This window comes from Chiroxiphia lanceolata, chromosome 14, assembly GCF_009829145.1.
Source record: "Chiroxiphia lanceolata isolate bChiLan1 chromosome 14, bChiLan1.pri, whole genome shotgun sequence".
NCBI classification, from domain to species: domain Eukaryota; kingdom Metazoa; phylum Chordata; class Aves; order Passeriformes; family Pipridae; genus Chiroxiphia; species Chiroxiphia lanceolata.
In genome coordinates, this window is record NC_045650.1 from 14,294,432 (window position 1) to 14,312,779 (window position 18,348).

Sequence of the window (18,348 nt, forward strand, 5' to 3'; positions counted from 1 at the left end):
GAGCTCCGAGGCTCCGGAGCTCACAGGCTCCGTGCAGCTGTGGCCTCTTCCTCCCCGCAGGCTGCTGCCAGCGGGGCTCCTCCGGGCATCGGAAGGGAGAGTGAATTGCCTTTGCCCCGGGCGGAGCTGCCCCGTTCTCCTGGAGCCCGGGAAGGAAGGACTGCAAAGGGAACCTCTGGACGTTTCATGTTTCGTCAGCCCGGCAGAATTTTGGCTTTGATTCCGTCTTGCTCTTACCTGTTCCCGGAGAAGAGGCACCGTCCCGCCATGTCTCGCTACAGCCTCCAAAACCTCCTGGACTGGATGTATGGGGGGGTGGACCCCAGCTTTGCCGGCAATGGAGGGCCAGAATGCGCTGCCTTTCTCTCGGGGAAGCAGCGCTTGCTGGAGAGTTTGGTCTTCCTCAGCGTAGGCATCGTGGAGATCCTCCTGTCCTTGGGGAAGCTCAGGCATCTGCACCTCAGGGAGCTGGAGAATCTGCTGCAGCAGCCCCAGACTAAGCAGGAGAGCTTGGGCAAGAACGTGCTGCTGGTGCTACTCTGCCTCATCTTTGGGCTGGAGGTGGGGTTCAAGTTTGCCACCAGGACTGTCATTTACCTCCTGAATCCCTGCCATGTGGTCACCATGATGCAGGTAAGACTTGTGTAGGGTCACCTGGAAGTTGGCTTTTGTGATGTACTTGCAAGGCAGTATTTTTCCTGTAGTCTGTTTGTGGACCAAAAGTGCATAGCAAAAGTACAAATGCTAAGAATTGATATAAACATTTAAACTCAATTTTTTAGTCAGTTTAAGTGAAATCTCTCAAGTAACCTGAGTCAGATGAAAAGGTGAAATTGTAGCTATGATTAATGTCCGAATCTCTGGTTGAAAATGTAATAATTAAGGTTTTCTCACCACTTGCTTTCACCTGATCCTTGTTTCAAGACTAGAAGAGGCTGTTTCCACTGACAGCAGTGCTCAATTTGCACCAAACCTAATGAGAACAGGATTATTGCAAAAGCAGCTGTGTAATCTCTGTGCAACTTTTTCAAGCAAGTGACTTCTTTGGGTGTGAACGTATTTGTGAAGGTGTTGGAGAAATAAATTATTCTTTGTTGGTTTACCTTTCTAATCTTAGAAGCTAAGTGGTAAGGAAGCAGGTGTTACCTGTGTCTCATACATGGGGTTGAACAGGGTGATATGGCCTAACACCTGTGGATAAACCACATGTTTTAATGACTTGTGGCTTGGTTGTTGATGTGTAAAAATGTGCAGCTTGTGTAGATTTGAAAATAATGGATACATGGAAGGATACTGGATAAACAGTTACTGACTGGGATATCTAAAGCCTAGAAACTTGTTTGTTAATACTCCTGTAGATACTTAACTGTCAGTCCCACTGAGCTTGATAAGGAGGGTGGGAGACATAAAATTATTACTTTGTTTAATTTTGCTAATGTTGAATCCTCAGCTTAGAAGATTAGAAACAACTTAGAAAATTCAAGCTCAAGAAATAACAGAAGAGTGTCAAAAAGGCTTTCATAAAAGCTGGCGTGGTGACAACTGTCTAGGATCAGTAAAATTGGATCAGTGCCATTCTTGGTCTCCCACTGCAGGATGCAAAGTGATCTGGGCTGAATCAGATCAAGCCAGTTGTTAGATTCACACCTGGAGAGCATTTCCTAACAGGATGGGAAACATCTTTTCTGGTTGTACCAGAGGTTTGAGGGAGATGGGTATTATTTCAAGAGTGGTACAGGAATATTCAAGACCTTTACAAGCAATTAATTTACAGTTCCGGAACTTAATTAGTAGGTTATGTAAATTCCTAGGCTGTGATGCAATGTTTGCTCGGTAGTTTACAGCATAGGACACTTCCTTCCTGTGAAGGGGTAGTGATCTCTGTGCAATCAGTTAGTCAGTATTGGGACTGAACTTATGGAATGACTATATAGAAATAATTAAAATGAAATCATACAGCTACATTCCATTTCTAGTCAATCCTCAATGATAACTGGGAAATCTTCCTAGTAATTCTCCAGAAAGGAGGTGAGGATATGTTAGCAGTAGGATCTGAAAGTTTAGTTGTCTTTATGATAGGATGTTATGACATTCAGCAAAATGCTTACACAGCCCTGGGGGAGCAAGGACTGTTCACTTCTTTCAGTAATGCCTTCCCCAAGGAGATGAAGACTTGAGCCCTGTAGTCAGGCATGGGCTGTTCTGAATCTCTTTTTGACTAATTGTGAAGCTTTTAAAAATAATCCTGTGCTAATTAGTCATTAGAAATGGTGTTCCAGCATTTGTGAAATTGAGAAGGTGGGTATGTCAGCAAAATGCAGAAGTTGGGCCCTTCGTTTAGAAACAGGCTTGGGCTTAATGTAGAGGATGAAAATAATGGTGAAACCAGCAGCTTTCCACAGAGACATCAGGTTAGACACAGGGATAGTCAATGTTCCAGCAGCAGACAAGTAATAGATAGGTGTAATCTTGCAAGCATTGTTTTTTGGCCTAAATATCTGGAGGACAACAGGTTGGCAAGGTGAAATATATGAAAACATAATTTATCTTTCACTTCTGTTCTTGCAGTAGTTTATACATAATCCTGCTACCATGTCTAAATAATAGGATGAACAAAGTAGGAGGTGAAGAGATGAAAGGTACTACAACAATCAGGATCACTTCAAAGGGAAGCCAACAGTAGCTGTTGTTAAAGGGCTCTTCTTTCACTCCATTTCTCTTTTCATTTTCTTCAGCTGAGACTTGTTTCACCTCAGCAACAAAGGCTCTGGGCTCTGAGCCAAAATATTGGGAACTAAAAGTTATCCTTCAGATTTTCTCTCCATAAAAGCTAAAGTTCTGCTCTTAAAAAGACCTAAGACTGAAAATGAGATCAAAATAAAATGGGATTTAGATGTGTGGTGCATTTGGGAAGACAAAACTCAGTAATATTAGGGCTACTGGGTTCTACAAATGAGTCTGTTTTGATCAAGTGTCTAATTTCTGCCTATCATGCCAACTTCTGTTCAAATCAAGTCTTTTCATAAGTGGAAAGAAACTAGCTTAGATGTGTCATGTTCACTTCATTGACACTTCCTCCTTACAATATTTAACTGCCTGAACAGTTGTCATGGTTAATCAGCTTCAGAGAATTTGTTGCTGCCCTGTCACCTGGCTGAATTATCTACAACAGTGATAGTCATTTCCAAACCCTGCTCTGGGTTTTGGCTTCTTGCATAGCTTCTGGAGGAAGAAGGGTGTTTCTTCGCCAGTATCATAAGTGCAGCATCATCGAGAGATAAATATTTCAACTCTTAAAAATACTATATATATTTATAAAAAAGGTAAATGGAAACTTATTTGATTTCTCTGCCAGCTGTTGGATGGGGATGGGCTTGGTTTGTGCAGTAAAATGCTTAGCTAATGTTTGATGCAGCAAGGAGAGATGTCTATGAAGGAATTCATACTGAACTCCTTCTTTATGTAAAGTATGGTCTTTGTGAAATTATTTGAATACCTCTGTTTAAAAAAAACAAACCACTTGCCTTTTAGGACTGGAGATATAACTGGAGCAAGTGCTGCTGCTGTAAACCTGGCATAAAAGGGTATCCTAAGAGGGAAACGTTAAATCCTTGGGGTGTTGCAAACCTATTGGCCTTTGCATAGCAGGAAAAAAACCCCAGCATATGTTTAAGGAACCAGGTTTATGTTTTGAAGACACTAATCCTTTCCAGTATTTTAGGGCACAGAATTGTGGTACTGAAATCTTCTGTGTGAAGGAGGTCTTAAATTTCTGATTCAGCAGTGGAAGAGGGAGGATTCCCTCAATAGCCAATCACAGCACTATTGATTTCTTTGCAAGTTTTGTGAAGGAGACTTTTGGCAGCAGCCAGAATGTGCTTGTTGAGAAGTGTCTGCATAAGTGTTGTCTCCCTGTGTATGAGCATCAGAACAGCTACAGAATTGCTTTAGTGAGGTGAAAGGATTTCATACCTTGCAGTGTCAAAACCAATGATATCAAACCAATTTTCTTTATCTGTTCTGTATTCTTAAGCTATACATTTTTCTAACTTTCAATCACAACCTTTGTGTTCATGTAGCAGTTCTTCATTTCACACTTAGGGAAGGAGCAGTTTGAATTTTAGGTTTGTGAAGCTGACAGTTTTAATTAGGTTTCCTAGACTTTCACTGAGATCTTCAGTTCTGAACAATGTAGTCTGTAGAAATCAGAAGTGTGTGTGCAAATTTATTGGAACCTTGTTTTAGGAAGTGCCAGAAACAGGTACTCTGTACTCTAATCCTAAAATGATAGGTACAGCTAGTCCTTCTGTTAAACTGTTGTAAATTTTCAACTTGACCTTGGTATGCCTATGCCTTCTTCCAGAATGATGCCTTTATGCCAATCTGTAAAATAAATTTTATTTATTTTGTTTTAGGAAGGGTTTTACAAGAGTCATTTTTCAGTGGTAAATCCTCAGCTGGTCAGTTGTTGTAATTCTCTTCCAATTCTACTTTGAATTACTGCAATTCAAGCAGTTAAGGACTAACATTTGTGTGGAATAGAGAAAATGTGTTTGTAGGAAACACCTGTTTTGCTGGATTATAACTTCAAGTGATCTTTTTAGGCAAAGTAAACTAAGGGGGAAGTGATAGGTGGAAAGAAGTATAGGGGAGTCTGGTTTCATTCAGGGATCTTGATCTGATGTTTGCATAACTAAAACCAGTACTAAGTGCATCTGCAGTTAAGTAATACTAAATCCTTTGTTCATTGTTTCCAGTTCTGGCTTCTTTAGAGACCTGGATCATTTCTGTCCTCTGCAGAAGAGATTACTGTGTTTTGGAAACAATGGGCTGTTTTCAGAATGTATATAATAAACATAGCTTGACTGAATTCTGCACCACCTGGGAATATATTCCAAAATATAACTAATTAATGACTTCTCTCCTCCTTTTTTTGTTTTCTTTTAATTTGTGTACACAGTTCTTAAATGCTTTGTAATATTTGGAAGAATTCAGTTAATTGTGTACAGTTTTCTATATTCTGTCTCTTCCAAACCTTGAATTAAAAGTAAGGGTCATTCACATCCTGTTATTTTGGTGTGACTATGAGGAAGCTTTGATTACAAAAATTCAGTAAATTTTATAGAAATGATGCTGAATAATGCTATTGAGGTACATGAGCAACAGCCTGCAAGTAAGAGCTTAATGAGTTACTCAGTTTTTAAAGGATAGTGGTATTCCAAGTTGAAGATTTTTCAATAGCTCTGGTTTTAGCTTGTATTTAGGTTATTGGTAAGATGTAGGGCGACAAAGGGCAAAATTTCCTATTAACATATATGCATTTTCAAAGTGTAAGTCTCTAAATGTGGGCTTCTAAATCTCCTTTCTGTACTCGTGCATATTTCCCTAATCCATGTGCTTTTGTGTGCACCTCCTATATTCCAAAGCCCGGTACCTGTAATTTTATAGCACCTCAGAGACAGGGCTTGGTTTCAGGAGATATGATAAAACTGAAATTTAGTACAATTTGATAAGGATTGTAAAAAATTATTTGAGAACACCAAGGCAAAATATTGAGTTCAGTATGATTACTCCCAGATCAGTCTATTAGGAATGTGAGATGTTTTAGGAGGTCAGCAGGTCCTTTTGGTGCTCTGAAATGCTGTCTGGTAGCAGAAAATTACCACTTAAGTGGAAGATGTGCATAATGACCCTCACAAACATATTGGATTACAAAGCATGCAGCTCGGGTTTGGATCTGCAGAATACACAAATCCTTCTTTTAACAGCTGCAAGTTAACCTGTGATACCTTCCTTCACAGCTGATGGCTAGAGAGGAAATCCATCACGATGTGTGGTGATAAAGGGCAGATGATGAATTAAAGCACTGAAAGCACCGGTGTTTCTCAGTTGCAAACCTCATTTCTTGTAAAAGAGGGCATTTTACCCCCAGGAAGGTGATGGCAGCCTCAGGGGCACAGATAGGAAGTGGCAGATCAGGAGATACTTCTTCACTTCCTTTACTCTGAGTCTGTGATGCTCCAGACTACGGTGCGGTTTTCAGAACACCAGGGCATGCTCGTGGTTTAATCTGCCCCTGCTTCTGAGAACTGTCAGCTTTTTCTTAATTGTTACAATTTGGTTTTAGCAATGATTTTGTTTGTGTTTCAAAAACACTGTCAACTGAAGTTAGAGGCTTTTACTGATACTGTAATTAATGTAGTAATTGCTTGGTGAGCTGAGGAAAAGCTTTTCTGTGATAGTTTTAACACTGTATATACTTTGTTTCACCACTGTGTTTATTTTTACTAAACCCCAGCATATAGTAGAGAAATGGAGAAGGAATGGCAAGGATTCTTATTCAGAAATAATAGACATTTTTAATTCAGTATAGAAAGGATTGCAAATGTGTCTTGAGGCTGTGATTCACAGTTTTCTTTGTTTCAGAAGATTATGGTTCAGCCATTTTAATTTAAACAAGATTTGGCCTGTGATGCTTTACCCTGAGCTGAAAATGTGCCCTTTAGTCCAGGTGACAGGGACCAGGGAATGTGTCATGGTGCTGGTGAATGTTTGAGCTGAGGAATTGGAGTCTAAAGCTCTTGGTTAAGCCTTTGCTTTGAAGTTGCTAGAATTTGGAAATGCCTCTGTGCTTGAGGCTAGGTAATTCTCTCCTTTATTCTGGATACTTTTAGGAGAAAAGAATATAACAAGCAGGGAACTGGCACAGGGTAATCTTGCTCTCTAAACTGGAGTAGGAACTGAATGGTTGGAAATGGTAGATGAAAAAGCTTAACTTTCTCTGACCCCAAATATTTACACTGAGGGTTATCATCTAAAGGCCACTAGATGATGATTAAGTAACCAGATATTGGTTTGTTTTGATGAGATCATCACAGATTTAAAGCAAATATAATTCAAAGGGCCACATACATAGTTTGAGCAACATATTAGAGAGGGACAGGCCTCTTTTCTTTTTTCCTCTTCTGTTTAGTTTCTTTTTTTTTGAGAACAGAGCTATTTATATTGTTTCAGTGTGTTATAATGTATCACTGTTGGCTGCCATGTATTTTTAGGAGGGATTTTTTTTATCCTATTTGGCAGTTTCACGCACCATTTCATGTAGGTTGTTTGCTGGTAACTTAAACTGATGTTTCAGGAGTAGCTGCTTGAGGCCTTTAGGAACCTCAGTGGGGTGGTGGATTAAAACAACAGCAGTGACCATACTGGACACCTTATAAATTCCAGGGATTGGGATGTCTTTCACCTCATGACTTCCAGTCTAAGAAACCCTTCTGTGCTGTCTCCTTGCCCTGCTGTAAATGTTTACACTGCCAGTCACAGATGATGAGTTTTACTGCAGGGGTTGTCCATTCCCTGCAGCAATTTGAACCTTGATGTTCACCACGAGTGAATTTGAAACCTGCAAAGAGAGTAATGGGCACTCATGTTTCTGGTGACACTTCCTCAGGGCTTTAGATTGATGTGGTGAGGGCTTATGTTTATTCAGATGGCCAAGTAATTAGTGACAAGCCAATTTAATTGTTTGTACTGTGATACTTTGTTGTTAGTGAAATGCCAACTTAAATTATCAGGAATGTGGTGTTGTATGCCTTAGTTTTTTATGGATTGTGTTACTGTTTCTGTTTCTTTGGCAAAAATTGGCTGTGGTAAGGCTATTAGATATTATTATCCTGCTGTTTTTAAAGATCACAGATTTCTGTTGTAAAATCCAACAAATTGAGGGATTTTGAACTGCAACAGGAAAAAAGATATTGGTGACTTGAGGCCGAGTAGAGCAGGACTTTGCTGTGATGATTTTGCTTCTGTAGGAAACTGATGCAAAACATCTTGTTTGGGAGGAAGAAGTAACAAAAGTGAATATATATGAAAGTGCATGTAAAAATTTTATTGTGAACTCATGCAAGCTCCTGCAGGTGTCACTGACAGATTTAGATGCAATTTATTTAATTTACACTGAATTTAGATTTTCTTAAGAAATTGGACTTTTGCTTTTTTGATTGTCAGGTTTTGTTAAAGCTCTGATTTAAGAATGGGGAATGAAGTAGCCCACTACTAGTGAAGGACTGGTGCAGAAAGTGGTGAGGGGAAAAAGGAAAAGTAACTTCAGTGACCTCTGAAATACTAAGATGTGATAACTAAAGCTAATGCACACATAGAAAGACCTGAGTCATGTTAATAATTAATCCTAAAATATGAGAAATCTAGAAATCTTTTACCTAAGACTCTAAAAGGAAAGAGGGTAAGTATAGGTTTGTCAGTTAAAAAACTAAGCCTGTGGAAGGGGAGATTGATCTAGAATATCTGTCCTAATGAACATATGTAATTTACAATTTAGATTGTAGAGGATGGAAACTGTTCAACTTGGTACACCTCATCCATCCCTGGGTAGAACTGGGAAGCTGGGAGGTGGAAAGCAGGGACAGGCAGCTTCTTGTGCTCCCAGAGTCTGGTTTATGTAACACAGAAGCTACTTTTATTGAAGTATTTCTTGATGCTCTGCCAGCAGTGTTGCTTTGAATCATGCTAACGTTAGGTTAGTGATTCCACAGGACACATTAATCCTAAAGCTGTGTGACAGTAAGGCAGTTGTTGTTTTTATGCTAAAATATTAAATACATTCAACTTGCTGCTATTTAGCAATTGGAATGTCACATCTTTTTCAGATGTGGCAGTCTGATCTTGTCAAACCACAGGTATGATTTTTATTTCAGTTACCTTTCAGAAAGCAAATGATGGCTTATTAGTGGTAGGGCTGAAATGATAATTTATACAGACAGAAATGCCAAATCAAAAGCTATAAGGTGGAGTTGTTAACTATTACTTCCTGATAAATAATGGAATGATTATTTTGAACTTACTTTAAAATTAAGTTTCGAGTTAATTAATCAAGACTTTTACATCTCTTAAATTGTCCCTCTGCTTAGATGTTCCTTGTCTTGTGTGGGAAAATGGATGGTTTCATAAGTACAGTAAAGTACACTTAACCCTACCACTCTTGGGTAAGTACACTTTACTGTATCTTAGCCTTTTAAACATACCTTTTAATCTCTTCTCCTCTGGAGAGTACTTGGATATACCTAAGAGGTAGGAAAATTTTTATTTCAGTGCAGATTGCCCAAAGCCTGTCTCTCTCTTGCTTTTTTTCCTGTTGTTTTAAATTCATTCCAATTTTGGAATAATCCAGTTTCCTGAATTTTTCACATTGCTCTGAATATTACCAGTAGAAATTAAAGTCTAACCTCTTGAAGCTTTCACTGTGAAATAGTACCTAAACCAATCAATTTATGATCTGGTTAAGTGATCAGGGCTGCAGTGTTTGAAAAGAAGATGTGTTTCCAGTCTGCTGCAAGGAGATACTAAATCAAACAGGCGGCTCAGGGACAGACAGCTGTGGTTTTGAAAGGTAATGAAATCCGTGCTGTGTGTGAGATGCAGGGGTTTTACTCGTCCTGTGCTTGGCTGTCTTCTGCCAGGAACTACTCAGACAATCTGTAAGTGTTCCCATTGATCCCAGGAGTGCTACTTCTCGTGATGCTGACTCTGGAATGGTTAGAGTTGTGTGACTCGTTCTGTTCTCCCCCCTACCTTTTGAATTGTCTTTTGTCTCTTAGTTTGTTTGATCAAACCAAGATGATCTTTGTTAGGCGGGTTTCTGTCTCAGCAGGGCTAAGGCTGGTGGAAGAAAAGCTTTTCATGACAAGTTTTGACTTCGCTCTCTGCCGCAGTGTACTGACTGAAAATTAGTGCCATTAAAATACTTTTGAGGGGAGCTCTTATGTGTAGTATTTTGTAGAGATTTGGGAACGTTCTGGAATAAAGAAAAGCAGAAATCCAGCCAACTCATGGACCAAACAACAAATCAGTGAGCTCTCCCTGTTTAGCTCATGGAGTGAGGCAATAACATTCAATTAATAGGTATTTGAAGAGGTGTTTTTCTTTAGTTCAGAGGCAGTATTGCTGTTCCATTTGAACAAAAGATTGTACATATCTTTTGAGAATAGCTCTTGAGATTTTTACTAGTCTTGATTATTGAAATGTTGATTACTAAAACTGTGGTGAACGTGTATGCTAGTCAAGAAACTAGGAAATGTTAGACAAAGGAGAAAATTTGCAGCTGACAGCTGAAGCATTTGAAGATCTGTTCCATAATCCTGAAGTTTTAACATAACATTCTGGTTATGATTTTTCTGCTGTCGTAAAAAATGGAAGTCAGGCTTATTTGTGAAAGATCCACCCTAACAGAGGGATTTGCATGCTTAAAAGTGTTAAATATTTATTTTTTCCCTCATCAGTTCCTAAAAATGTTTCTTTCAGTAGAACTGAAGTAAAAATAAGCAGCTGTGAATCTTGTTCTCCTCCTTTGGCTGTCTCCATGGTAGTGAAGTGTTTTAAATTGGTATGTCCATCTCAGTCTTTGTAGCAGTGCCATCCTTTTAAATGTGAGCTGGTTTTTACCCTCAGCACTGAGATTCAGTGTACAGACGTGTATTGTAGCTTTTGCTCTACGATGGAGTAGTTGGAGCACTCTGCAGTGTGTTAGAAAAAGAATGTCTGGTTTGATTAATTGTGCATATAAAGAAAAGCTCAATCTGTAGTTTTCTGGTGGTTTTTTTTAAGATGTAGGAAAGAGAAAGAAAAAAAATTTATCTTGGAAGAGCAGAATTTGTTCGTGGCAGTATGAACTGTGCTTCAAAAGCAACATATATCTTGTGTCAGTATATAAAGGATGATGCTTGTCCTCTAAATTTAGATGGGGCATTTTAGCAAATCAACAGAACTTTATCAGGTCCTATTATGGTAGGAGTATGGTCTGAAAAGAAAAACAACATGCTGCTCCTGTTGTATTCAGTTACTTTAGGTGGCTAATACTGGTGACATTTTTACAGTAATTTCCAAATACTCTGAGTGTGACAATGGAAGTATTTAAAGGTGACTGCCAAGCGTTACACATAGAGCAGATACTGTGGTAGCCTTATTTTGGGAAGTATTAGGAGGCTTTCAGAGACAGGCTTCTTGTGTGGGATCCTCAAGAGTGGTCTGGCACTGCTGAAGGGAAGGGCAGTGGTGGTGTTGTAAATGCTGGTCTTTAGCACAGCAAGGACCTTATCATGATTGAGGGTTAAGGAGCTGCTGTAGAAAGTGATTGGTTATACAGTAATCTGCTTTTTGAGAGACCTTTTATAATGCCAATAACAACAGGCTAGAATTTGACTTGTTTGTTAGGCACTGAACTCTTGGTGCTGCTCATACTGCTTAAATCCTTTTTATGTGGGTAAAGTGAGACCTTTTAATTTTTTCAAGATTTTAGTCTTTTCTAGCTCTGCTGTAAAACAGTTCTTCTGGTTACCAATGATTTGTGACATACAGAACTGGGTAGGAAAGATTTAGGAAATGGAGTCTAAAATCATATCATTAATTTAAATTTGTTTCTAACAGTTCAGATTTTTCTTCTCGCCTGTCCCCCATGTCGGACTGCAATGATTCTCGTCAGGTAATACCTCTTCCTTACTACATTTCTGTCTACTTTCATAATGTATTTACAGTTAATCACTGCCTAAGTCATAAAATACTAAGTTTTATGTCCAGTTTGGAAATGCATATTGGTTGGATTGAAAATGATATACTGAAGGGAGTCAGAGCTTAAAGGGTGAGTGTTGGGCCACATACCCTTGGTGCTTCTCTATGGTGGGTTTGGCCTCACTTGTGAACATGAATTAGCTCAGTAACAGAGGAGTTAATGCAGATTAATGTATGAGCTGCTGTAATTGTGGCCACGGGCCTTGTACCTTTTATTATCCTCAGTAAAATTAGTAACTGGCCTCGTTGAAGGCCGTGCATACAGTATGGGTCTGATTTTAAAACTGTGGATAGGTAAGGTTAAATAGTTAATTGCAAATTCTTGCTGACCTGGGTATTCTCAGATCCATGCAATCTTCCTAAAATACTGCAGGTTACTCTAGGAACCACAAGAGTTTCTAATGTGCAGGAGGCTCTAATGGGCTACAGCAAGCAGAGTCCAGTGAGCAGCTAAAGGACTGAATTAGTTGTGTTGTGGGGAGGGTCAGGGGACTTCCCAGGCAGAATGGTAGTTGGGAATGGCTGTAATTGCCACCCTGACATTAATTCCACTCTTTCTTGTCTAATTCTGGACATTTACTGGAAAAATGATGCTGGGGAATGCCTCCTACCTTCTCTCTGCAACTTTTCCCCGTTGTTCCTTCTTTTTTTGCTGTGTCAGCATCTCCATCTTGGAGAGTGTGAAGAGTATGTCTGGTGTCCAGGAATCTTTGCTAAAGGTTATAGAGCAGAGGCCACAATATTTTTTTGTTTGTTGGTTTGGTTTTTTTGGTTGGTGTTTGTTTGGTTTTTTTTCAGATTGAGTGTTTCTATTTAGACACCCTGACAGCATATAAATTATGTTTGAAGACTGTTTTAAAATTGTAATACCTTCTCCCCCCCCATCAAATTCCTTTTAAATTCCTAACAGTTTGACAGACAATGGTTCAGTGATTGGTGACAGTTTATGCTTTACTTAGTATCCAAACTGTTTCAGTCTCCTTTATATAAGATACAATTTTTCTGTTCCTGTGATGCAACAGTGGTTCAGGAACAAGATGTTTGAAAACTGCATAAAATGCAGTATTAATAACACTACTTTCCTGCCTCATGCTTTGCTTAGGACTTGCTGTTGCATTTGGATAAATGCAGTCCTTTTATTTAAGGGACTTCTTTCAAATTCCTGAAGCTTTTCTTTGAAGCTATGCATTCGTAGGGTTAAGCAGGATAAAAACTGTTATCAAATATTCTATTTTAAGCTCTGGAAGACAAGTGGACAGCAGAATTCCAGCTATCTAGCAGATTGCATCATGAACAGGATTATGGACAGTCCAGGCTTTCTAGGAATCCAAAGCTTATTATAGAAAGCAGTCCTACTTAAGGAAATTCTACAAATGTGTATTTAAATATATGTTTTTATCCTGGTTATTGCATTTACCAGTATCTCATTAATTGCATTTAACAGTGACTTTATTCAAATTCAAACCAAAAGAGTTTTAAGTGTCTTGCTACCTTTTATTGAAGAGATGCTACATAAAATAAGTGAAAGCACTGCATTGGATTTCCATCTGTGAAAAGAGTCTCCCATCTTTTTTCTAAGGTTGCAGATGCATATGCTGAACGGGGCCCTGTTGGCATTGCTGTTTCCTGTTGTTAATACACGCCTGGTGAGTGTACTGTAGTTTTTCTTCCTCCTTTTTAATTTATTTCTAAAGATTTTCTTTGGAAAGATGTCAGAGCTTTACTTTGTTGGCCTTTTAAAGTTTATTTTACCAGGCTGCAGATTCCCGGTACAGATCATTACAGCAGAGCCAAAATACCAGTCTTGGATTTTTGGGGTGTCTCTAACTTGGTGTGAAAAGCCAACGCTGCTGTATTCTGAGCATCAGTTCCATCCTGGCCTTAAAGGAGAGGAAACTTAATGGCTTTGTAAGAGGCTTTCACAGGTTAACCTGGTGGCATGTGGTCAAAATTCAGTTTCAGGCTTTTCAGACTCTGTCTAAATGTAAGATTCCTCTGGCCTGGAAAATGCCAAATGTTGTTCTTGGCTGTCAACCCCTCTCTCCCAAGATTAGGCACAGCAGGTTTTTTTTTCCCATCTAAGTTTTCAAATCTGCTATAAAACTCCAATCTCCTGGACAAAAAGTTAACCTATTGTTGTGCCTAGTAAGATTCTTAAACCCAGTGGCCATATGGCACATGAATTAATATTATTAACAAAATTGTGGTGGACTTCAGACTCCATTGCAAATCTTGTTATTGGCTCTCCCTTTGCAGATATTAACTGTCTAAATAAGATTAGGTATAAACTTATGCTTATGTGCAGTTTGCAATTGTTTTATTAAAACTTGATACTGCTGAAGGGCATCAAATGAATAAAACAAGTGGGATTTTTTCCCAATAAGGATAAATCTTTTTATTTGGTATTTAAAGCCATCCAGTTTTCAAGTAAGTATAACCTTAAGCATGACAAAATTATTTCCCTGGGTAACCCTTGAAGGATAAAATGTTGCAGTATATAATAACTCATTAGCTTTTGTTTTCTCTGCCATGATCATAGATGTCACTCGTATTAGGGCAGTGGTGATTAAACGAGAAAGATGCAGACTATTCATAAAATTGTCTCCATAATTGGGATTGGAGGAGCCAAAGGACAATGTCCAAGAGCAAATATTTTTGGAGTAAATACAACTTAGGATATTTTTGGCCTAACAGCTTTTCTCTTTCCAATGTTTCTTCTGGCACAAGATAATGTGGGTGATGTTGCAGAGTGCTGCTGCTTTGACCCAGATTCTCTCGTGGCAGACAGACATTCAGCTCCACAACTATCATTGTAGTTGTTTATGCTGACGTTGTCCTGAAAGCAGGAAATGTCTCCTAAAACTTAGTAGGAATTTCACAAGAATCTCAATAATTTTATCTGAGCTGTCTGCTCTGGTTTATGGTATCTAAGTGAAAAAGTTTTTGTTGTCGAGAATTGTCATGTCTCTATGCAGCAACTTCAAATTTCAGTTTTATGATATTTTATGTCATATTTTTGTATGTTATATACTTAGATATGTCTGTAAATAGTTGTAATATATAGTGTGTGGCACAAAGAGCATGAAAAATTTGTCACCTAACCCAGTGTGGGGAGGGAGATGGTCTGAGGCAGAGAGAGTTCTGAGGTCAGTGGAGCTGGAGAGCAGGAGATTGGTGCCTCCCATGGCTTTGAGGCATTGTGCCAAACGGATGCATGGCCCTGAGTGCCAAAATGCCTCCCTGGTGCCTTTCAGAGTGTAAAATGTGTTCTGTCTTTGTGAATTATTTGATATACAGTTGGATGTTGTCTTGTGGTAGCTTTTTCATTGTCCTCGGCTGACATTGTCCTAAAACTCCCTCTTCCATGTGATTGTTTGGAATCTTGCAGGCAGCAGATAGTGGTGCTGATCTGTAGTCTCTGTTTGGAGACACCTGCTAATTTAGCAAGTTCAGCAGGAGGCATGTGCATAATAGCTGGCAAGTTGTGTATCATTAGGGAGATGAACGCAGTGAGATGCAGGAAAAGATTAGATGTGCAGTTTTATTTGTACTTATCAATAATCTGAAAGGGGCAAAAGGCAGGAGATAGAGAATGGAAGAGGATCATTGCCTGACCAGCTGATGGATGATTTAGTGGATATCAGGGTTTTGCTTCCAAGTGTTAACCTGTTCAGTGTAATTTCCAGAACACCTCTTACAGCATTTTGTGGCACAGGCTGTTGGGTCACGTATTTTTGCTACCAATTACATTACTGAATGCATTGTAAGTATTCTTTTTGTATAACTACTTCAACGTTAAATTATCCTGAAAAATAAATTGGTCAAAGCTTCTGGCATAATCTCATTGTTTCCATTTTCTTGTCATGCATCTGTTAATTTTTTTTTTTTTTTTTTTAGAACCTCAGTCATTTCAAAATTATTCTTAGATAATAATCTATTGGCAGTGGAAATGGAGAGTTGAGATATTCACTGCACCTACAGAAGAAAGTTTCTACCTTTTGTTGTTTTAATCTTTCAGTTAAACTGTGCTTGTCAAAAATCTTGTTGGACTATAATGGGCACTTGGGATAGTGTTCCAAACAAATGTAGCCTGAAAGATGAGGTCAGTCTATTCTGTTCTTTCCAAGAAAATATTTTCCTGCTTTGGCATGATGTTGAGGTGTCAACAATTAACAGATGCGACCAGTGCATCCACTTGTATTTATTTGGCACCTAAATGCTCCAGTTATTTTCTACATTATTTATGATGTGTTGATGGAAATAATTTTGTGCATTGGAACAGGCATTGGATAGAGATAAAACTGTTTCTTACTCAGTTAGCTTATTCAGTTCTTATTCAGAACTCGCTGTATTATTTTGTGAGTTCTTATCCTTTCAGAAATAAAGGGTATTTTAATTTTCCCTCATAATTTCATCCCTTTCTCATGATGTGATTAATTCTTGGTGAGCATTAACTATTCACACTAATCATAGGGTAATCTTTTGTGACCTTTAAGTAAATAGAGAAGAAGATGCTAAGGGAATTGGCTTGTTAGGTTCCCAAGTAGGACCCTAGAAAGGTATAAGAGGATATACAGGAGTAGGAAGATTTCTTTCTGCTCTGTATTTATATTACATGAAATACAGTGTAGGTCCTGATAACCAGGCTATGTGGGTAAATTCATTTAACTGGCACGAACTCTCCAAGTGTTTGGAGAGTAACTGGATTTGTTTGAGCTTTCATATTGCATTAATCAAATTTTAAAGGAAACTCTTTCTACTGGTTTAAAAATGGGTTGTTGTTTTTTTTCAAGCTGATGTCCTGAAAATGTTGATATAGATAAAGTAAAAAACAGGACATGTCCCAAAGGTGTTGGACTTGTTGTCTCTGCTCACACGGCTGAAATGGTGCAGTTTTAATGTTTCCAGAAGCTGCTATTTTCTATTAGTAGAACTGTTTGGCCAGAGAGGTGCACATTCAAAATCTGCGTTAGGAGCAGAATCCTACTCTGAGCAGGACTTTGAGTATATTCCATGCACACTCCAATCATTGCCTGCTGATTGTTGAAGTAATAATTCAGTTTTCCTGAGGTGCCTGTGCCTGCACAGCAAAGTGAAACAGGTCATGGTAGCTCATTAAGTCATCTCTAAACTGGCTTTATCTAACTGGCACAAGGAAGAACCATGGGAATGGTTGGGGGCTACTGAGAGATTGTGCTTGGGTTGCTGGTAGGTGATAAAGCCAAGGCTGGTGCATCTCTGGGCAGTTGTACATGCTGTGTGCATTAAACTGGTATGAGTGTGTTACTGATGGTAATATCTAAGAGGGTGGCTGGTACAGTGCAACATTTGATGTTTGCTGGGCTGTGTGCTGGATGTGCTACAGGAAAGACCAGAACCTGGGAGTTGAATTCTTTCTATTCCTTTTCTGCCATATTCTGCAGTGTTTGTACAGAATGATGGAGGAACCGCTCTTGCACAGTATGGTGCTTGAGCCAAGATACAAATAATTAACAGGGGGAAGAGTACTACTTTCAGAAAACAGCAAAGTGTTAACCTGCTTGCCCACTGAAAACCAGCTGCAGGGTGATCCCTTGTGCTTGTCTTCACTTACAGTTTCTCTTTGCATGTAGAAGGTGCCTCTCTGCTATCTGTGAGTGAATCTTTTTTATTGATAAAACAGTTTATAGACAAGGCATTTAGGTCTAGGTGAGCCAGTTGCTCAGTACAACTTTATAGTTCTTCTGGTATGTTTTTTTTCGTTTTTTGTTTGTTGTAGCCTGGCTGTGCAACTTGAATGCTTGGTTGTACAGAAACTCTGCAGCTCTAGAGCAGGAAATGCACTTGCATGATCAACCAGGCTTCAGAACAATCCATCTCTTACAGTGGGGGAAAAAGATGTTTTGTTTTACACACAAAAAAAATATTGTCAACACTTCTGCAGCATAAACAACTGTTCCTCTGTTCTGAGGAGTGTCCTGAGCACAGTGTTTGTGTAACGGACCCTCACAGCTCCGAGTGTGGAGGCCCTTTTGGAACCACAGATAAACAGAGAATGCTCCTTGGCAGAGGAGTGCCTGCCTCACGTTATGGTGTTTATATTCAGGAGCAATTGTTTCTGAAGTGGGAGAGGTGCAGCTTTTTCTCCAGTTAGGAAAACTGCTTTAGCCCCTTCCCAAATTTTAATTCCCTCACTTTGCTCTCTGTGCCCTTTGGCAAGGGACAGCAGGAAAGGTTCAGGTTCTGGAAACTTCACAACTTCCATGAAGTTCTTGTTTTTGCATACCATTACTTTGCTTGGGTTTATGTTCTGATACAGAATATTTGGAATAAAATAACCCAACAGATTGTATGGAAAGGTTTGTTACCTTAGTCTCCCCGGAGCTGGCTGCACACCTTGGATATTGCCATCAGGGCACAGACATTTGGCCGGGGGATGCCAGGACTGGCAGAATCTGGCTGTTGGTTTTAGCATCTTTTACATTAAAAATAGGATATAAGAATTGTAGCTGAATTTAAAAGATCACTATGTTAATTACCAGCTGTTCATTGACTGCTATTTAGGGAGAAAACCAAACTATGTTTCAACCTCTCTTCTGTTAATGTAGAAATTTCTGTAATGTATCTGTTTCAATGCTTCAGTGTCTCAGAACAGTCATAGAAAAGGAAAGCTTTTCTCCCCCTCTCTCCTTCCAACAGACAAACCACGGTGGTAGGTCCCATGTCTGAATTCACTTTAGCCTGTAGAATGACAGAACAATTGAACCAAAGCTAATGGCTTTGCATTAT

The 18,348-nt window shown here is 39.1% G+C and overlaps 1 protein-coding gene across 1 annotated transcript in view; it reads left to right on the plus strand.

Annotated features, from left to right (window-relative positions):
- TMEM164 (transmembrane protein 164) overlaps window positions 1-18,348 on the plus strand; it is a 35,778-nt gene that overhangs the window by 383 nt on the left and 17,047 nt on the right. The window contains exons 2-4 of the mRNA XM_032702445.1: window positions 61-633; window positions 11,445-11,494; window positions 13,160-13,226. Coding sequence (XP_032558336.1) covers window positions 187-633; window positions 11,445-11,494; window positions 13,160-13,226 — 564 coding nt within the window. The 5' untranslated portion in view covers window positions 61-186. The remainder of the gene's footprint in view (window positions 1-60; window positions 634-11,444; window positions 11,495-13,159; window positions 13,227-18,348) is intronic.